The 14,627-nt window shown below is 65.1% G+C and overlaps 1 protein-coding gene across 1 annotated transcript; it reads right to left on the bottom strand.

Moving 5' to 3' along the window:
- Positions 1-2,492: 2,492 nt before the first annotated feature.
- Positions 2,493-14,335, bottom strand: LOC123345835 (mediator of DNA damage checkpoint protein 1-like). Its single transcript, XM_044982893.1, has 16 exons — positions 14,318-14,335; positions 13,732-13,849; positions 12,973-13,425; positions 12,227-12,305; positions 9,763-11,579; positions 9,065-9,160; positions 8,719-8,787; positions 8,394-8,438; positions 7,611-8,078; positions 7,170-7,264; positions 6,375-7,013; positions 5,859-5,972; positions 4,223-4,405; positions 4,000-4,125; positions 3,214-3,324; positions 2,493-2,843 (listed from the first exon to the last, which is right to left on the bottom strand). The coding sequence occupies exons 2-16, from the start codon at positions 13,844-13,846 to the stop codon at positions 2,577-2,579; spliced, it is 4,677 nt and encodes a 1,558-aa protein (XP_044838828.1). The 5' UTR covers positions 13,847-13,849; positions 14,318-14,335; the 3' UTR covers positions 2,493-2,576.
- Positions 14,336-14,627: the final 292 nt, after the last annotated feature.

Raw genomic sequence — 14,627 nt, forward strand, 5'->3', positions numbered from 1 at the left:
GGACAACACCAGCGCAACAGGGCCTCGATCCCGTCTGGGGTCTGCGTGTGCCCCCATCCCGCCCCCTGAGCAGAGCAGCAGCCGGGCTGTGGAAGCCGCCCTGCCCTGGCCCCCAGCTTGGGGGAGCACCCAGGAGACCCCCCCCCCCAGGGCTCTGGCTGGATACCTGGCCATGCTGCCCCCTCCTCTGGGGTGGGGCAGGGGCCGCGTGGGTCACTGGAGAGGGAACAGATGCAAAACCTGCAGCCGTAGCTCCACTGCTACAATGATCAACGCCCCCCAATGCACCGTTCCCGATCCACGGGTCCTACCGCTGCCTCTCGCCACGTAGGTACCTCGCCCCGAGCACTAAATGCCCCAACAAGCCCCACGCGCTCGCAGATGAACTCGCGTGGGACTGATAAAAACACCCGCTGCCCTGTGGGCGAACACGTTTCACAGGGCGGTCGCTCCGTAGCTGATCTCTCCATCCTCGCCCTGAAAGGAAACCAGCCCAACTCTTCCCAAAGACGAGCCCGGGAGCGTCAGCCCCTAACTGCTGGGCACAACCTCCGGCCTAAACAGAGGGGCTGGTTTGCCGTCTCCGTACACCACTCCGGAGCCACTACCCCGTGGTCCTGGGGCTGCAGCTGGCTTCATTGCCCACTTCAGCTTGCCGGGGCTCTTGCGATGTGTGTTAGCTCCTTATGCTAAACAATCTGCCCCCCTTGGAGATCGCTGGGATGCTGGAGCCCTTCCCTAGCCCCGCAGACGAGCTGCCTGCGGCTCGAAAGCCTGGCTCACTCCCAGCAGCAGTCGGGATTACTGACCTTCCCCACTACACGGATCTGAGCCCCGTCTTTCACCCCCGCTCCTGCCGGCTCCTTTCCCACAAACACCCGTGTGGGGATGTGACCTCGTGCTGCTGCGTCTCCCCATGGCCAAGCATGGCATGGCAGCTCTCGCCTCTCTGGTGCCCGCTCCTGGCTAGGCATGGCAGCTCTCGCCTCTCTGGTGCCCGCTCCTGGCTAGGCGTGGCAGCTCTCGCCTCTCTGGTGCCCGCTCCTGGCTAGGCGTGGCAGCTCTCCCCTCTCTGGTGCCCGCTCCTGGCTAGGCGTGGCAGCTCTCCCCTCTCTGGTGCCCGCTCCTGGCTAGGCGTGGCAGCTCTCCCCTCTCTGGTGCCCGCTCCTGGCTAGGCATGGCAGCTCTCCCCTCTCTGGTGCCCGCTCCTGGCTAGGCATGGCAGCTCTCGCCTCTCTGGTGCCCGCTCCTGGCTAGGCGTGGCAGCTCTCGCCTCTCTGGTGCCCGCTCCTGGCTAGGCGTGGCATAGCGGGTCTCCCCTCTCTGCGCCCCCTGCTGACAATCGCTTTAGTCTCTTCTTGCAGCTCAGCCCTGCAGCCAGGCAGGCTTCATCCCACCACAAACCCAGCGTCTTTCCAGCAGGCTGTCGCCCCATGGCCCTTCCCCCCTTGCAGGGCTTTGAACCATCCTTATCCTCCTGTGTCAGGGGAGCCTCACGCCCCCTTCCCCGGGCTGCCTGGGGGACCCAGGCCCATCCTCTGCCCCGGGCTCCGGCCCAGGGCCAGGTGTAGTAACGGGGCCGACCCATTTACCCTTCTTGTGAGCTCAGCTGTGAAATGTGAGTGATCGTCACGAAAACGTCCCCAGCCCCCGGCAACACTGACGGGAACCAGACGAAAGGGAAACCGAAAAATGAAATGAGTCCGAAGCGACCGCGCCTCCAGCCAGACGCTGGGCAGGGATCACGCCTGGCAGCCAGGACCGAAAATGAATAAACCAAACTTGGCGTGTGGGAAATTAGCCCTAATTGGGAGACAGAATAATGAGGGGCTGAGCTGTTCTGTCCCCCACTCCCTCTTGGGGGCCTTAAAGAAAATGGCTGAGGGGGAAAAATTGGTTTCTGGCACGTCACCATCGGGGCTGCTTCCCCCCCGCCCCCCACCTCCTGGGCCCCCAGGGCCTTCGGCCTCCTGATGCACTTGAGTCATAACTGAGGCCTACAGGGCCAGCGGGGGCGTGACTGGGCAGCACAGAATGGGGCTGGGGGGATAAATCTAGTGCCAGCCTGACTCCCTCCAACCCCGGCCTGAGACACCCGGGCCCCACCCAGCACAGGCGGCGCAAGGGGCAGGATGGAGCCACCTGTCACAACTGCCCCCTGCTTCCGAACGCACTCCGGTGACGTCAGTGCAACAGCAGGGGACACGGGCCCCGTGCCCCATTCCCTGCCCCCCTGACCCAGCCAGTCCTCACCCAGGGGCCGGATGGGAGCCGGTGCCCCCTAGAGGGGACAGGCCCCTGCCCCATTCCCTGCCCCCCTGAGCCAGCTAGTCCCCGCCCTGGGGCCGGATGGGAGCCAGCGCCCCCTAGAGGGGACAGGCCCCTGCCCCATTCCCTGCCCCCCTGAGCCAGCCAGTCCTCGCCCAGGGGCCGGATGGGAGCCGGTGCCCCCTAGAGGGGACAGGCCCCATCTTAGCCACATTATTTTTATTTCAAAATGACTTTATTGCTGCTAGAAAAGTGAGGTATTTACAGGGTTAAGGCTCGTGGGTCCAAGGTCAGGGCCCGTTGGCCCCTCAGCGCCGCCTCTTGGCAGAGCTGGGTAGGGCGGGGGCAGGACCCGACGCCCCCTTCCTCTTGCTCGCCCGGGTGGCAGGGGCAGGGGCAGCGGCGCTGGGCGGGGGCGGGGCGGGCGGCCCGTCCAGGCGGTAGGGGGGCAGGTCGAGCGCCTGCTGGAGGATGCCCGTCAGGAGGAACTCGGTGCTGGCGACGGGCAGCCGGGCGCTCCGGGCGGGTCGGCAGCGGGGCAGGTCTTCGGGGCAGGAGATGACTATGCGCTTGTCCTGAAAGGGTTAAATCCTGCTCACGCCTGCCCCACAGCACCCGCCTGTGTGCCCCTCACTCTGCCCCACAGCCCCCTCCCCCCGCAGCCCCCTCTGTGCCCCTCACTTCCGCCCCACAGCCCCTCCCCTCACTCTACCCCACAGACCCCTCCCCCCGCAGCCCCCTCTGTGCCCCTCACGTCCGCCCCACAGCCCCTCCCCTCACTTCCACCCCACAGACCCCTCTGTGCCCCACTCCTGCCTCGCAGCCCCCCCTTCCTTGTCACTCCTGCCCCACAGCCCCCTCCCCCACGCAGCCCCCTCTGTGCCCCTCACTCCCGTCCCACAGCCCCGCTCCCAGCTCTGCCAGCGCCCCTCACTCCCCCCTCACCTTGTAGGTCCGAGGCATGTGGGGCAGGAAGACCCCCCCGCTGCACTGGATAATGTCCTTCATGTGCTCGGGCTCCGGCTTGACGCTGGGGGTGACGTGGATCTCGTAGCCCTGGGGAGGGGGACGCGGCTGTGACTGACCCACCCCCTGCTCCCATGAGGGAAGGGGCGGAGCCTGAGGAAGGGGCGGAGCCAGCGAGAGGCAGGGGAGGCAGCTAAGCCCAGGGACCAGGTGTCCACAGCTGAGCCCTCGAGGGTGAGGAGCTCGGGACAGGGGCAGCTGCAGGCGGCCCCCTGCCCAGATGGGCCCACCGGGTGCTTAGGGCCCGAGTGTGGGGGGAGGAGCAGTCTGGACGCACCTGCAGCTGCCCCGCCCCCACCCCCACCCCCACAGTGTGGTGGATGGTGGGGGGGGTGAGTGGGTTCAGAGGGTCTCACCTGCGACAGGCCAGTGGGGTTTAACCTGCAGCTGGGCCCCCCTGCGTGGTGCAGGGGAGTGTCAATGGGGTCAGAGGGGTGGACGGGGGGGGGGGGGTGTCAAACCTGCAGCAGGGCCCCCCGCATGGTGCAGGGGGTGTGAGTGGGGTCAGAGGGGTGGACGGGGGGTCTCACCTGCAGCAGGGCTCCCCGCATGGTGCAGGGGGTGTGAGTGGGGTCAGAGGGGTGGACGGGGGGTCTCACCTGCAGCAGGGCCCCCCACATGGTGCAGGGTGATGGATGGGGGGGATCCCCCGCATGGTTCAGGGGGGGTGAGTGGGATCAGAGGGGTGGACGGGGGGGGTCTCACCTGCAGCAGGGCCCCCCTGCGCGCTCGCCGCAGCGACTGGGCCAGGCTGAAGTGGAAGTTTCGCTCCTGCTCCGCGTCCCGCACCAGGAAGCCGCTGGGCGACAGGAAGCAGGCGCTGCGCCCGCTCTGGGGGAGGGGAAGGGGGGCAGTGTCACCTGGGGTAGCCCCCCAATGTCGCTCCCCCCACCCCCCGCACCCTCCCCGCCCCTCCCCCCGGCGGTACCTTGTCCAGCCAGTCCAGCGTGACGATGGGCACCCCGCGGGCCAGGGCGCACAGGAACTTCACCGTGCGGCGCACCCGGTCCGTCACCAGGTGGGTGCAGTCGAAGACCGAGCGGGCCAGCGCCCCGCCCAGCGCCGAGACCACCCGCTCGCCCGCCTCGTCAATCACCCCCGTGAACAGCACCTGGGGGGGGAGGGGAGCACAGTCAGCACGGACCAGCCCAGCCCCACCCCTCGGGAGCAAGCGGCTTGGTATAGTCCCCTCCCCACCACCCCCAGAGGCAGGGTAACTTGGTATGTCCCCTCCCCACCACTGGGGGCAGGGCTGTTTGGTACGATCCCCCCCACCCCACCCCTGGGCAGGGTAACTTGGTATGACCCCCTCCCCACCACCCTCGGGCAGGACTGTTTGGTACGGTCCCCTTACACACACACACACCCTGGGCAGGGTAACTTGGTATGACCCCTTCCACCCCAACCCCTGGCTCCTCATCCCCTCCCCACAGCAAGGCACCATGGTAAATTCCTCTACTACCCCATTCTTATGGCTTGGTACATTCCCATTAGGACTGTTAGAGCTTGGGGTACAGCTCCCCCCACACCCTAGCTTGGTACAGCCTGACCACCCACGTCCGCTCGCGAGCTGTACAGCTGGCGCCTGGATTCCAGCCCCTGCTTTGCACCGTATTGAGCAGCCGTGTCCTGCCCCACGTCGGCCCCAGCACTTAGCACAGGGCAGGAGGCCTCTGGACTCTGAACAAACGGCCCAACGGAAACCCCGAGTGTTGAGGGGAATTGCTGGCCACAGCAACAACCAACCACCAGAGAACTGACACACTGAACAGGTACACGAGCTACAGCCGCAGACAGCGTCCTGGCCACAAACCAACCTCCTCAGGGGGTCTCACACCTCACTCTGGGTGGCCTGAGCGCGCAGCCGCCAACTCTTGCTGGTGGCCACTCTGCCCATTTTTCCTAAAACGCTTCATTAACTTTTGGTGCATATTTATTTGCTTTTCCTAATGTCCACATCCCGGTCACTGATTTACGTAGGAGGGATTTTTCCGACTCAGTAATAAAAGTACCGTACGGTCGCCTCTATTCTTTACTGGATACATAGAACAGAACCACAACCAAGGTGCTTTGCACGTTCGGAGGGGGCGGGGGGGGGGGGTTGGTTTGTTAGCTAGTGGTCTCCTGCTGTGAGAAGTGACACTTGTTTGTTAATATCACTTGTCACAATCTCCCAAGTCTGCTGTGAAATGTGATATTAATAAACCTGCGAATCACTTTTCCCAGCAGATTTACTGTGACAAATCAAGCCCTGGAGGCCATGCGAGGGGGGTGGGGAGTTGGGGGCACAGAGCCCCAAGCCCCAGGGCTGAAGTCCGACCCCACCGCCTCCGGGAAGGGGGAGAACTCTGCGTGTCTCCCCAGAGGGGGGCAGATCATATATAATCTATAGATCCCTCTACACAGTCCCTGTCGTCCCCCCCATGCTCCCGTCTCCGAGTCAGGACAGAACCCAGAGCTGGGAGATACCTGGGGCGGGGTGGGAACTGACACCCCCTGGAGGGGAAGGGCCCCCGTGTCCCAGCCTGCCGGCCTCCCCGCCCCCCGGTCCTGGGCTTTCTTACCCTGGGGGAGGCCGTGCCGCCGGCTGCCCCCTGGGATCGGCGAGGGGCCCTGGCCCGCAGCCCCTCCACCTTGTTCTCCGTGCTCTGGCGCCGCAATGGGGGGACCGGCGCCTCCTGCAGGGGGAATGGGGGGAGTGAGACTCACTTATAGCCCCCCCATCCTGCCCACCACACCCCACCCCACGAACCTCTGGACAGACCCCACCCCCAGCCACCTAGACCCCAGCCCCATAATCCCACCCCATGGCAGGAGAGGCCCTGCCCCGAGTCCACCCCAGCAATGAATTTCCTCTTCCCTATCAGGCTCCGCCCCCAGAAAATTACACCCCGCCCATTTTGCAAACCACCCCCAGCCAGTCTGTACACCCTGCCCCACCCATAGCATATCAGGCCCCGCCTCCCAGTGGCCAGGCCCCGCCTCCCAGTGGCCAGGCCCCATCCATAGCAAGTGAGGGGTGGGACCTGACCCTGGGGTGGGGACCTTTCCCCAGCCCCGCCCAGTGGCCTGTTACCCACCTGCCTCTTTTTGGCGTCACTCCCAGCATCCTCTTGGGCCGCGGCACTGCCCGCTCGTCCCTCGCCCTGTGCCGGAGGCGGATCCGGGGTGGCCACCCCTCTCCGCTTGCCTTGGGCCTCCCTGGCTGGCTCTGCAGCACCCCTCCTCCTGGGGGCCGGCTCCTGGGCAGGGGCTCTCTGGGACCGCCGGGCTCGGCCCTGCGACGCCTCCGGCTCTGCTCCCCCCGATCCCCTCCTGGGCTCGTCGGCTGGGGCCGGTTCCACGCCTGCAGCCCCCCGAGATCTCAGGGCCCGGCCCGGAGCACCCTGGCTCGAGGCCTCTGGCTCCGTGCGGGGGTCCTGGGCCTGCACAGCCCTCCTGGGCCTCTTCACAGGGCCGGGCTGCTCCACCTCCTCTACACTCCCCGGCTCCGGTGCCTCCATGTACACGGATGGGCTGCAGAGCTGGCGCCTCCCCCTACGCTGGGGGGCAGCCGGGGCGGGCTGGCTGGGCTCTCCAGACCCCACGGCCTTCTCCGCCCCACCCCGCCGGCTCCGCCTCTCCGGGGCAGGGGTTGGTGGTGGGGGAGCAGGAACCGGAGCAGATCGCAGGCTCCGGCGCCTCACAGGGGTGGAGGGACTGGAATGAGCCTCTGGGACCTGTGGGGGGTGGGGGGGTGACAGAGAGAAAGATTGGGGGGCTGAGATCCAGGACTCCTGGGTTCTGTCCTCAGCTCTGGGAGAAGGGGGTGCAGGAGCTCCCCAGTCAGTGTGCAGGCACCATTCCTCCAAGAGAGGGCGCCAGCCCCTGCTCACCTTCCCAGCATCCTCAGGCCGTGCCCCTGCGGGGTGGGGCCCAGCCCCCGTGACCCCCACAGGGGTCTCCCGTCTCTCCGCAGCCTCCGGGCCACCTGGAGAAGAGGATGAATTAATTCCAGTCAGCTACTGCAGTTCCCTTCATTGCCACTAGATGTCACTGCCTGCCAAGGCACATCATGTGACTGCCAGCAACACCCCCCTCTTTGCACAGGGGGTCACTGGCACCGCGTGCACACACACACACACACACACACTCAGTGTCACACACTCACACAGGGCGCACACACAGAGCACCACTGCACCAGGTGTGTCACGCACACACCCACACACAGAGAGCACAGTCGCACCGGACATGTCTCACACACACACACACAAGACCACCAGGCGTGTCGCACCGGGCGTGACACACACTCACTCTCTCCACACCCCATCACTCACCCTGCCCTCTCAGGCGCCGCCCAGAGCTGCTGCCCCCGGGCTCCGCTCCTGCCCGCCTGCTCTCACCCTGCAGTACCAGGGCTGGCCTGCGGGGAGCGCTCAGCACTAGGCGCAGGGGCTGGGATTCCTCCTCCTCCGGCGGCTCCCTCCCGGCGCCCCCTGCTGGCAGTGCCCCGCCAGGGGGCTCCGACTCCTCCTTGGGACTGAGGCGAGGAACAGTGGGGGCCTGGGGGCCGAGGGGCAGCAGCCCCCTAGAGGCCAGGCCAGGTACTGCAGGCTGCACCCGCTCCTGAGACAGGGCTCCCCCTGGTGGCGGGGGGCGGGGCAGCAGCTGGGTGTCCTCCTCGGGGATGAACGGCTGGGTGGGCTGGTCCGAGTGGAGCCCGGGGTCCTCACAGAACGACTGAGTCGCTTCCACAACACACAGATCCTCGTCCGAGTCCTCCTCCTTCTCTGAAGAGGTGCAGACTGAGGGCGGGGGGGAGAGCGGAAGAAGATGAGGATAGAACCCAGGAGTCCTGGCTCCCAGCCCCCTGCTCTAATCAGTCCAGTCAGCACTGGGCGACTCAGCCCAGTCTGGCACGGAGGTGGGGAGACCTGTCAGGCCAGGTCTGTCATGGCGGCAGCTCTCATGCTTCCCAGAATCCTTAGCATCTCCTCCTCCACAACCCCACCGTGAAATCCAAGATGGTGGCTCCAGACCAGTCTTCACTCTGCACCCCCCACACCCTCCCCCCCGTTCCCTGAGCGCCACAACCCCACCGAGGGGCCCGTTGTGCTCACCTGGTGCGTGCAGGGCTGGGCCAGCAGGGGGCGACATCACGGACCCTGCAAAGGGATCAGAGTGGAAGCAGGAATTGGTGGGGGAAGGTTGACTGCCTGAGGCCCCGCCCCCAAGGGTCACTAACTCCGCCCCAGCATGAGGCCCCACCCCCAGGGGGGTCACTAACTTCGCCCCTCTGGTGACCTATACAGACATTGGCGAGTTCTCAGCCCAGCAGGCCCATGGAGACTGAGCTGCCTCGTCTGGCCACCAGAGGGAGCCACCCCTAGGAGAAGACACTGAGGGGGGCTGTGATCATGGGGGCTGGATTGCCCCCCAACCCACCTTTTCCAGGCAGGGGCGATCTGAAGACAAATGTCTGGGTGGCTTCCTCCTCTAGGCCGCTCCCCGAATCTGTGGAGAGAGGAATTACCCAGGATCCTTCACAGCTTCCCCGCCACCGATCTCTTTGCTCACAGCCACACAACCCCCCAGATCGCCTGCCCAGAGGGAGGGACTAACTCTAGGTCATGGAGGGAAACTGAGGCACAGAAAGGGGAAGGGATGCGCCAGAGGTCACACAGCAAGATGGAGCTAGATACAGAACCCAGGAGTCCTGGCTCCCCCCTTCAGCTCTAACCGCTAGACCCCACTCCCCTCCCAGAGCCAGAGATGGACCCATGAGTCGCACCTGCTGCCGTGGGGGCTCTGGTGGCCTTGGCCCCCGAGGACGGGGTCTCCTCAACCAGGTAGCACTGCGTGGCCTGCAGGGCAAAATCAGCGTCATCTGGGAAGGGGAAGGAGAGCGGAGACTCCAGGTGAAACCGACGCGCCTGATCCCATCCCAGCATGCAGGGCAGGGAGCTGACCCGTAGGGAGCCGGAGACCGGGGCAGGAAACGGGACCCAGGCGTCCCGAATGGCAGGGTAGGAAGCTCACCTATAGGGAGCCAGAGACCGGGGAGGGAACGGAACCCAGGCGTCTGGAACGGCAGCGCAGGGCACTCACCCGTAGGGAGCTGGAGCCCAGGGCAGGGAACGGGACCCGGAGCCCAGGGCAGGGAACGGGACCCAGGCATCCGGGACGGCAGCACAGGGCCCTCACCCCTAGGGAGCCGGAGACCGGGGAGGGAACGGGACCCAGGCGTCTGGAACGGCAGCGCAGGGCGCTCACCCGTAGGGAGCCGGAGACCGGGGCAGGAAACGGGACCCAGGCGTCCGGGACAGCAGCACAGGGCCCTCACCCCTAAGGAGCCGGAGCCCGGGGCAGGGAACGGGACCCAGGTGTCCGGGACAGCAGCGCAGGGCCCTCACCCCTAGGGAGCCGGAGCAGGGAATCGGACCCAGGCGTCCGGGACGGCAGCGCAGGGCCTGTCTCCCCCAGATTTACCCTCCACGTCTGTCTCGCTGTCGTCCCCAGGCTGGGCCGGGCCCCACGCTGGCTCCTTGCTCCCCTCCGTGTCCATCAACTTGGTCTCTGGGCTGAGACGGGACCGGGCAGCTGGTGGCTGCTCCCCACCCGCCTGGGCTGGGCCCCCCACAGGACCTGGCGCCTGGTCGGACTCTGCCCAAGGGGCTCCCTCCACATCTGTGTCGCTGTCTCCAGTGGGCCAGTGGAGCGTCTGTTGGCTAACATCTGGATTCTCCTCCACATCTGTATCGCTGTCCCCAGTGGCGACAGGCAGAGGGTCGTTTTGTTGTCCAACATCTGATTTCTCCTCAGCCTCCTCCACATCTGTATCGTCACCTGCCTCCGCAGTGAGCTCATGGCTCCTCTGTACAACATCTGGATTCCCCACAGACTCCTCCACATCTGTATTGCTGTCCTCATTTTCTGCAGGCTGATGGCCCTTAGGATGCACATCTGGTTGCCCCACTGTCCCCGTCACATCTGGATCTCTGTCTCCAGGGAGAGCATGTTGATGGTTCTTCATTATAACATCTGGATTATTTGCCTCCTCTTCCTCCACATCTGTATCACTGCCCACCTCAATAGCGAGTGGATGGCTCTTTGTACCCACATCTGGATTCCCAGTCTCCTCCACATCTGTATCACTGCCCACGTCAACAGCAAGGGGATTGCTCTTTGCAGTGACAACATCTGGGTTTCTATCAGACTCCTCCACATCTGTATCACTGTCCCCAGGGGCAGCAAGCTCATCGTTCATTTGTCGCACATCTGGTTTTTCCACCACCCGTGCCACATCTGCATCTCCGCCCCCTGGGGAAATAAGTTGATGGTTGTTCTGTACAACCACTGGAGTCTCTGCTTTCTCCTCCTCCACATCTGTATCACTGCCCACCTCAACGGCTGGCTGATGGCTCTTCTGTACAACATCTGGATTCTCTGCAACCTCCTCCACATCTGTATCACTCTCCCCATTTTTGGCAGAGTGATGGCTCTCAGGATGCACATCATCTGGATTCTCCACTTCCCCCTCCACATCTGCTGCGCTGCCCCTAGGGAGAGTATGTCGATGGTTCTTCTGCACATCTGGATTCTTTGCTGCCACCTCCTCCTCCACATCTGTATCGCTGTCCACTTCAAAGCTGGGCTGATGGCTCTTTGGATCCACATCTGGATTCACATCAGCCCCCTCCCCATCTGTATCGCTGTCCCCAGGGGCAGCATGCTGGTTCTTCATTCCTTGCACAACATCTGGATTCTCCAATGGTGCCTCCACATCTGTATCACTGTCCCCATTTCCAGCAAGCTGATGGTCCTTTGGGTGCACATCCGGATTCTGTGCCTCCTCCTCCACATCTGTATCACTGCCCATCTCAATGGCAGGTGGGTGGCACTTTGGATCCACAACATCTAGATTCCCGACAGCTTCCTCATCATCATCTGTATCGCTGTCCCCCAGGAGAGCAGGTCCATGGTTCTTCTGCACAACATCTGGATGCCGTACCTCCTCCTCCACATCTGTAATGCTGCCCACCTCAGTGGGGCAACCGTTCCCCAGGCCCCTGACAGCTGCTCCCGGCCCCGTGCCCGAGGCGATGCCGGTGTGGCCAGGCCCCTTGACCAAGCGGCAGGCGGCCAGCACAGGCTCCGGGTCAGTCCCAACCACCCCCGTGGCCCTGGGCTGCTCGGTATCCAGGGCAGCGACTCCGTTCTCCGGCGGGCCGGGGGTCCGCTCGCTGCCGTAGCTCAGGCGCAGGGAGGGGCAGGGGGCATCAGGGGTCTCGCCACCTTCCTCGTCACTGGGGGGCAGAGAACAGCAGGGGGTCAGAAACAACCGTAACCTACCGAGCCCCGCGCCCCTCAGCACAGCACCCCCCACTGAACCCGCCACCCCTCAGCAGTGCTCCCCACTGAGCCCCCTCCAGTGCTCCCCACCGAGCCCCCCGCCCCTCAGCACAGCGCCCCCACCAAGCCCCTCTGCGCTCCCTCCCGAGCCCCCTACAGCGCCCCCCACTGAACCCCCACCCCACAGCACCGCCTTCTGAGCCCCCCATGCTCCCTACCAAGCCCCCCGCCCCTCAGCACAGCACCCCCAACAGAGTCCCTCACAGCAACCCCTATCGAGCCCCCCACCCCTCAGCACAGCACCTCACTGATCCCCTGCCCCACAGCACCCCCTAGCAAGCCCTCTCTGCGCTCCCTACCAAGCCCCCGCCCTGCAACACAGCACCCCCACTGAACCCCCTGCCCCGCAGCACAGCACCCCTCCCAACCCCCCTGCACTCCCTCCCGAGCCCCCCACCCCTCAGCACAGCAACCCCCACTGACTGCCGGAGAGTGCCCCCTGCTGCGCCCCCTGCAGCACATCCCCCCTCACTCTAACCACTAGACCCTGCTCCCCTCCCAAAGCCAGAGTCTTGGCTCCCCCCGCTAGGCCTGTCTCTACCTTTCTGGCACCACGGTTGCGCCCGGGGAGGAGAAGCCTGCGTCAGAACGGACGCCAGCATCAGAAGAGGAGTTGGAGCCTGGTGGACAAGACGGACACAGGATGTTAACAGGGAATCCGGGGGTCTGTGTCTCCCCCACCCACAGAATGGGGGCACAGCCTGCCTCCTGGTTTGTTATTGCAGGGTCTACCATAATATCGTAGGGTGCCTGGTGCTGTCAGTAACCAGAGGGGTAGCCCATACATGGAATTCCCGACCTTCATCCCTCCCACCCCCAATTTGTTATCGTCTACTGTAATAGAGAGGGATAGACGAGGCAAACAAAACCAGGAGTCCTGACTCCCAGCCCCCTCCCCTGCTCCAGTGACTAGCCCTGACTCCACAGGAACAGAACCCAGGATCCTCGCCCACTAACACTGGTTTGTTATTGTAGGGTCTACCACAATACCATAGGGTCCCTTCACACCAGGGATCTGTGTAAACTTGAGGGCAGGAGCCCAGACATAGAATCACTGGCAGACCTGCCTCACCCCAGCCTCAATTGTGCCATGCCTGGTTTGTTATCGTAGGGCCTACCATAACATCATGGGGTTGCCCTAATAATGCAATAGCGGGATGTAATTTATGTGGAAGTGGGAGCCCAAACAAAAAGACAAACCAGCAACGGTATGTGCGTGGGGTTGCTGGTTTGTTATTGTAGGGTCTACAATAACATTACAGGCCCATCCCCACAATCCCCACTCACCATTGCTCCCTGGCAGGTGCAGGAGCCTTCCTCCACTCTGCAGCTCCTCCTCATCCTCAGAGTCCCTGGCCAGCAGGGGCCCATAGCCCATCCTCTTACTGGGCGCGGGGGTCTCCTCGATGGCCAGGGTGTTGGGGGCCCGGGGCTGGGTGGGAGGCACCTCCAGAGAGTCCTCGGGGTCGGCGCCCCCCGGTGGCAGCACGAAGTACTGGCAGCCCACGTCCCCGAACATGAGGGTGTCTCCATCCTCCAGGCTGTAGCGGACGTGGGGCAGCAGGACGCCGCGTTGGCGCCGGGTCCGGTTCAGGCTGCCCCGGTCGTAGAGCAGGTGGGGCCCATCTGGCGCCAGGACCTCGATCACCGCATGGGCCTTGGAGACCGAGGGGGCCGGCAGGCAGACCCGGCAGCTCGGCAGCCGCCCCACCACGTTCTCCCCGGGGTAGATCCAGAAATCTGGGGGGAGAGAACCCAGGAGTCCTGACACTCAGGCTGAGCCAGTAGAGCCCACTCCCTTCCCGGAGCTGGGGAGTGAACCCAGGAGTCCTGCCTCCAGCCCCACCTCTAACCACTAGCCCCCCACTCCCCTCCCAGAGCCAGGGAGAGAACCCAGGAGTCCTGGCGCCAGGACACCACCATCGAGGGCCATCAGACCACCAGTGCCTTCCCACCACTCCCAGGAGAGCAGGTGAAATCTCCAAGGGGCGGGTGGCGGCTCTGGTGGGTGGGGGCGGCCCCAGCCCCCCGCCCAGCACCACTGACCTTGCTCCGGCCCATATTTGCTGCTGAGCAGGTGCAGCCGCCCCACAGGCCGGTTGGCCTCTCCCCCGGGGGGGTCCCCGTCCTCCTCCCACTCCAGCAGCTGGGTCTGCTCCATGGCCTGCGGGGCAACGGTCACAGGGTGAGTGACGGGGACACCCCCCCAGTGCCCCTCCCCCTCACTGCCCTCCCCGTGCCCCTCCCCCTCACTCCCCCCAGTGCCCCCCTCCTGCCTCCCCCTCCCCGTGCCCCTCACTCCCTCTCCCCCTGACAGCCCAGCCCCGCCCCCCCCAGTGCCCCTCCAGTGCCCTTCCCCCTCCCCTGTGCCCCCCTCCCCCTCACTGCCCCCCCAGTGCCCCTCCCTCCCCCTCCAGTGCCCTTCCCCCTCCCCGCCCCAGTGCCCCTCACTCCCCCACTCCATGGCCCTCACTCCCTCCCGCCCCCTGACAGCCCCGCCCCCCCAGTGCCCCTCATTCCCCCCTCCCCCCAGTACCCCTCCCCCTCACTGCCCCGCAGCCCCGCCCCCCTCAGCCCCCTGGCAGCCCCACCCCCACGGTGCCCCTCACTCCCGACCCGCAGCCCCCCCCACCTCCTGTTCCAACTGCAGCCCCACGGGCCCCTCCAGGCGCTTCCCAGCAGGGAGGCCCCGATTGGCCAGCCGGGGCCCACGCGCAAAGCCTTGTCTTGTCTCGATTGGTCACCGTGGGTGTCAGTCATTGGGGTGGGCGGGTCCTGCCGCCCTTGTTCCCGCCCCGCTGCTCCCTGGGGACCAGTCTTGCGTTTGGCGCATAGAGAGGAGGGGGATGTGCGTGTAGAGCGTCGCCCTGGAACCATAGAGCGGCACCGGGTGCCTGGCTAGATTGTTCGCTGCGAGTAGCCACCCCATCCTTTTGGCGCCA

This window comes from Mauremys mutica, chromosome 12 (assembly GCF_020497125.1).
Source record: "Mauremys mutica isolate MM-2020 ecotype Southern chromosome 12, ASM2049712v1, whole genome shotgun sequence".
Taxonomy (NCBI): domain Eukaryota; kingdom Metazoa; phylum Chordata; order Testudines; family Geoemydidae; genus Mauremys; species Mauremys mutica.